Below are 5,351 nucleotides of genomic sequence, written 5' to 3'. Positions count from 1 at the left end.
ATTATATTGTAACCAAAAAAAAATTACAATAATTATATAAAATGAATAAATTGGCCACTTTAAACAATTGTCAATAGTCCATCATCCTTAAATCATACCATCGTTAAAATTTTTTAAAACAAAATTCTAAACATGAAAAAATCGAATTCTAAACATGAAAAAATCGAATGGCGTGGATTTGAGCATAAAAATATACTAAGAAAAAGTATTAGGAATGTTTTTTTTTTAAAAAAAAAAAAACTGCAAAAATTCTAAAATAGATTATGAACAATTGAAAGAATTAAATATTTTTAAGATCATGTAATATACTTTCGATATAAAGAAATTACCTAATGGTTAAATTGGTGAAGAAAGGCAATACAAATTACCATCCCACTCGATTTTTGTAAAACAAATAATTTTAACATTTTAACAGATAAAGTTAACAAGGGTGTGAGAGTTAGAGGGTTAGAGGTGAGGCGGTGAGGGAAAGAGAAAATGAGAAATGGTAGTGGTGTATTTTTGGGTTGTTATATAAAGGGTCAAATAGGGTTTTAGAATGTGCAATTGGGATCTTGCAAGCCCAAACGTTGAAGTTTGCAATGGGCTGGTACGAGTAAGTAATATATTTCGGATTTTCACCTGTTTGGACTAGAGGTGGTAAATGAGTCAATTGGGTCGGGTCAGTTCGAGTCTGTCATATATTTGGATCAGGTAATTTCGGATTTCGGGTGACCTGTTTTCGGGTCACTTTGGATCGGGTCAGTTTCAGGTGTTAATCATTATGGCTCGAGTCGATTTCAGGTTAATGATTAACACTTTAGTTTGTACTATTTTGATTAAGAAATAATATTTAGCAAATTTAACTTTTTATTTGGGAAAATTGTAACCAACAGAGCACTATTTTGATGTATCCCCTATCTATAAAAGCTGAAGCCATTCTAAGCTTCCTATTGGCTGCAGCATTTTTGGCAAAATTATACCCACGTTCAACCCAATATGTTTAATTCCCCTCTCTCCTCATTAGGTAATTAATTCTTCTCTCTCCTCTTTTACCATGTTTCTAGATTTATTTTAGGGAAACTATATTTAGCCAAACTATATAGTATACAAATGATACGATAATGATATATGATTACGTCACCAAAAAAATAAAATTAAATACAGTCTACATACAAAAATTACATATGCAGAAATCCTTTTTAATATTGAAATTAATTACAGCAATATTACAGCCAATATTGAAATTAATTACAATCCATCAATAAATTACACATTCAAAATTATGAATTACAGTCCACTATTACATACCCAAAATTGATATTTTAGCAACCAAATAACCAAACTAAATAACCAAACTAAATATAAAATTACAGTCCAAAAACAAAAATTACATATCCAAAAACCGAATATGAAAATTATTTACAGTCCAAATAAAATAAATTACATACCCAAATAGTCCAAAAAAATATAAATAACCAATCAATATGTAAATTACAAATAAAATCTCTCAGGTTGGTGTATAAAACCACTGACCATTCATCATCGAGATTTGATGAACTAGGTAACGTTAACTAAAGGCCGCCTTAGCCACCGACAATGGGGTGGCACAATAGTTAAGCTGCCAATAGCCATCATTAACAAAAAAAAAATGTACCTTTATAGTAGAAATAACTCAACGAACTATTCTTCCATTTCCGGAGCTCTGATAACGTTAGCTGTAAAAGACACAATAAATTACGTTATCTCAATCAAATTTAATATGGACGAATTAAACGAAATAAAATCTAATTAAACATTGTAACATAGTTCAATTTTCATAGTCCAAGTTAATAAAATTGATACTATTATTCTTGAAATTTAAAGGTTATTTTTAAATTTTAATTTATATCATAGTATAGACTGAATTAAACGATATACAATTAAACGATATACAATTTAATTAAACATTGTAAGCCTCGGTTCAATTTTCATAGTCAAGTTAATAAAATTGTTACTAATTAAACATTGTAACCCACTAACAATTAAATATAACAATAATCAACCCCACTAAAATGTATGCTGAAAAAAAGGGACATTTCAGTCAAAAAAAGAAAGTTATGAAATAAATAAATGTAAATAAAACAATAATTACCCCACTAACAACAATACATGCTGAAAAAGAGGCACATTTCACTAAAACAAAACTTGAGTTATGCATAAAATCAGCCTACTAACTACATAAACAACGAGAAACAACACTAAATAATAAATAATAACCAGCCATTTTACAACTCACAACAATACCAACAATGCAAGAGCCACAACAAATAAGTGTATCAAAATTGATAAGAGGAACAACAGGAGTGTATGTGAAAGTAAGGGTAGTGCGAAAATGGAAAAAAGAAGACTTTAGGAAAGCCTTTGTTGGAGAAGATTTTTCATTAGAACTAATATTGGTGGATGAAGAGGTAAGAAAGTTTACTTTATTTTACTAAATGACCCATATATTTTTTTCCATAGAAATTTTACTAATAAAGTATGCATCAAAATTATCCATTGTAGGGACATGTTATTCAAGCCACAGTAGGTAAAGCTCTTATACAAAGTTTTGAAGACAAAATAATCGAGGGTTACACTTACAAAATTGGTAGATTTCAAACATTCCAAAACAGAGGCTACGATATTGCTACTGCCCATAAATGCCGTTTGAGGTTTGGATCTACAACAACAATCGAAAGAATTCAAGCATTAATACCCAAAAGTGCTTTCAAGTTTGTGTCTTTTCAAGATATAATTGACAACAACTTGGATGGAAGAATGCTAATAGGTACTCTACTACATTTGTAACAATTATTTACCAATTATTTTCAAATTTGTATCAATAATTAACAAAATTGTTTTATCTTTTTTAGATGTGATAGCTGAAGTGGATGCATATGACATGGTTTCAAACATTGACAACTTAGAGAGAACATATTTGGTGTTGGAAGATCTAAAGTAATATTTCTACTTCAAAAAAATCTATGCAAGCATTGTATTACTTATCAAGCATACCTTAACTAATAGAAATTTTTGTAGTGGGGACAAATTACGCTTTTGGCTATGGGGACAATATGTCGAAGATGCAAAAAGAATATCATCCAAATCAAATACAAGAAAGAAAAACCAATTGTGGTTTTGCAGTGTGTGCTAAGGGTACCCCATGAAGGTGAAATCAAATTATCGACAACGGACAATGCCTCAAAGATATTGATCAATCCTAACATTCCACAAGTCCACGAGTTTAGGGCAAGGTAATTCAAGTCTTTATACTAAGGAACAATTGTCCAAAATACCAAGTACAACATTAATTCTTATTGATATTAAAACTGTTAAAACTAATATGCAGAAACGCAAACAAGCCACCAAGGACAAGAGGCATAGTCCACATCAAGACAAAGGACATACTTGCTGGAAACATAAAGACTATTGATGAACTTAAGAATATTGAAAAGGTAAGCTTCTTAATTTTAGACAAACTCATAAAGTACGTAAGTACAACATTTAAAGTTTATTTCAACTTTGTCGAAATTTCAGGCTGGAACTTATGTGATAGTGGCTTACATCACTAAAATTGATAAAACATTCAAATGGTATTACAATGGATGCAAAGTATGCACATGTAGGGCTGGAAAAAAGGCTGATGGACTATGGTATTGTTCACAAGAAGAATGTGTTGCATATGAAATTGGAAACCACTATAGATTAACAAGGTGAGCAAACATTAGTTTGTTGTAGTTTGTAAAAATTTCGTAAAAATAAATGATAAAAGAGTGATAACGGGAATAAAGCAGATTCCAAGCAAAATTCTACATTGAAGATGCATATGGAGGAAAAGCTTTCATAAAGATGTTTGACAAATTGATCAAAATGAAGGTTAACAAAAGTGTTATGCAATGCATTGAGAAATTGAAGGAGGTTAGTATTAAAGAAAGTGGTTCAATATTGCACACTATCTAACAATCAAAACAAACAATAATAAACGAGCACCATAATTTTTGCAGGCTGGAAATGACCACGGAATTCCAGCAGAAATCAATGAGTTTCAACATAAGGAATATGTCTTCAAGGTGGAAGTAGATAATAGATTCAACTTACAGTTAAATTCCAAGTGCTACAATGTTATTGATTTCTCGGATAATGAAAACCATATAAAGCATTGGAAGTCAGAGTACAAGAAGATACAAGTAAGGAAATACTATATATACAATGAGTTGACTAAATGGTTTATCTTTCTTTTTTTGAATACTAACTAATTTGATTTTTTCTAATCAGGATATAACCTCCATTATCGATATGCCAGCAATTTCAGCAAAAACAACAGCGGTAAGGTTGTAATATTAAGGAATAAAAGTAATTTAACATTTTGAAACTAATAAATTTAACAACAAAAATGGGCAGGAAAACTTAACTGCCGGTGGTGGCAGCGGAACTGTCCCAGTGAAGAAAAAGTATGCAGATATAAACATTGGAGAAGAAACAACTGCAGCGAGCAATGCTGGAAATAAGGATTCTGCATCAAAAAAGATGAAATCGATCAAAATAGAGAAAGAATGAAGCTTAAAGTCAACTTTAGTTTTTTATTCCCTAAGTCTGTGTAGTTAGACAGACACAAATGCAATTGAAGTAAAACATTTATCCTTATTTTAGCAAGTTGTTGTAGTGATGATTCAAACATCAAAGTAGATGGTTTAATGTCTCTCATGTTGTAAGTTTATCAATTAGAGTAAATCAAATTTCAGCTACAAATTTGTCAATTTTAATTTATTGTTAAATATGACATACCAATGCAATGAAAACATCAAAAGATTAACTTATACAAAACAAAGAGGCAAATAGGTCCAACTAAGTCGACGATACTTCAAATTGATACTTAGGCTGAAAAATTAGGAAAAAAAAACATAAAATTATACGAAATAAATAGCAGCCTCATACATTACCCAGTTCAATATTATTATACAAAACAAATGGGAAAATAGGTCAGCCACATACACGGTTCCCAACTTGAACAGTATTTTAATATTCTTTAATTTTAAAATAAAAATTTACTTAAAAAATATTATTTAAAAAAAAAAGTCATTCGTAATTAAAAAATCTGGAAAAAAAAAATTATATTTACTGTTTACACAAAAAAGACAACAATATAATAGAACAACATAACTTCAATAATATTTTAATATTCTTTAATTTAAAATAATTATTAAATTATTTTATAAGTCCATAAACTATCCCACTAAACACTTCCTCCACTACCACCCACAAAATACTCAAACTATTAAGGTGTTAACTCACATAATAATAATAATAATAATAATAATAATAATAAATTTTATTAATCCTCAATTTATTTT

General features: G+C 29.5%; 1 protein-coding gene across 1 annotated transcript; it reads left to right on the top strand.

Annotated features, from left to right (window-relative positions):
- Nucleotides 1–2,270: 2,270 nt before the first annotated feature.
- On the top strand, nucleotides 2,271–4,734 carry LOC141587587 (replication protein A 70 kDa DNA-binding subunit D-like). The gene is made up of 10 exons (XM_074409063.1): nucleotides 2,271–2,429; nucleotides 2,524–2,788; nucleotides 2,874–2,941; nucleotides 3,040–3,254; nucleotides 3,350–3,455; nucleotides 3,538–3,713; nucleotides 3,795–3,918; nucleotides 4,005–4,187; nucleotides 4,276–4,326; nucleotides 4,402–4,734. The coding sequence occupies exons 1-10, from the start codon at nucleotides 2,271–2,273 to the stop codon at nucleotides 4,555–4,557; spliced, it is 1,503 nt and encodes a 500-aa protein (XP_074265164.1). The 3' UTR covers nucleotides 4,558–4,734.
- The last annotated feature ends 617 nt before the right edge of the window (nucleotides 4,735–5,351 follow it).

This window comes from Silene latifolia, chromosome 6 (assembly GCF_048544455.1).
Source record: "Silene latifolia isolate original U9 population chromosome 6, ASM4854445v1, whole genome shotgun sequence".
NCBI classification, from domain to species: Eukaryota; Viridiplantae; Streptophyta; class Magnoliopsida; order Caryophyllales; family Caryophyllaceae; genus Silene; species Silene latifolia.
Note: the sequence above shows the minus strand (reverse complement) of the source record. Positions and strands in the feature narration are given on the sequence as shown.

What these genes read in the sequence shown, in the direction of transcription:
- LOC141587587 (XM_074409063.1), top strand. Translation starts at nt 2,271, where the DNA reads ATGCAAGAGCCACAACAAATAAGTGTATCAAAATTGATAAGAGGAACA. An exon ending in AACTTAAGAATATTGAAAAG is followed by an intron (nt 3,456 to 3,537) that starts GTAAGCTTCTTA and finishes TCGAAATTTCAG; the next exon opens with GCTGGAACTTATGTGATAGT. An exon ending in TTTCAGCAAAAACAACAGCG is followed by an intron (nt 4,327 to 4,401) that starts GTAAGGTTGTAA and finishes AAAAATGGGCAG; the next exon opens with GAAAACTTAACTGCCGGTGG.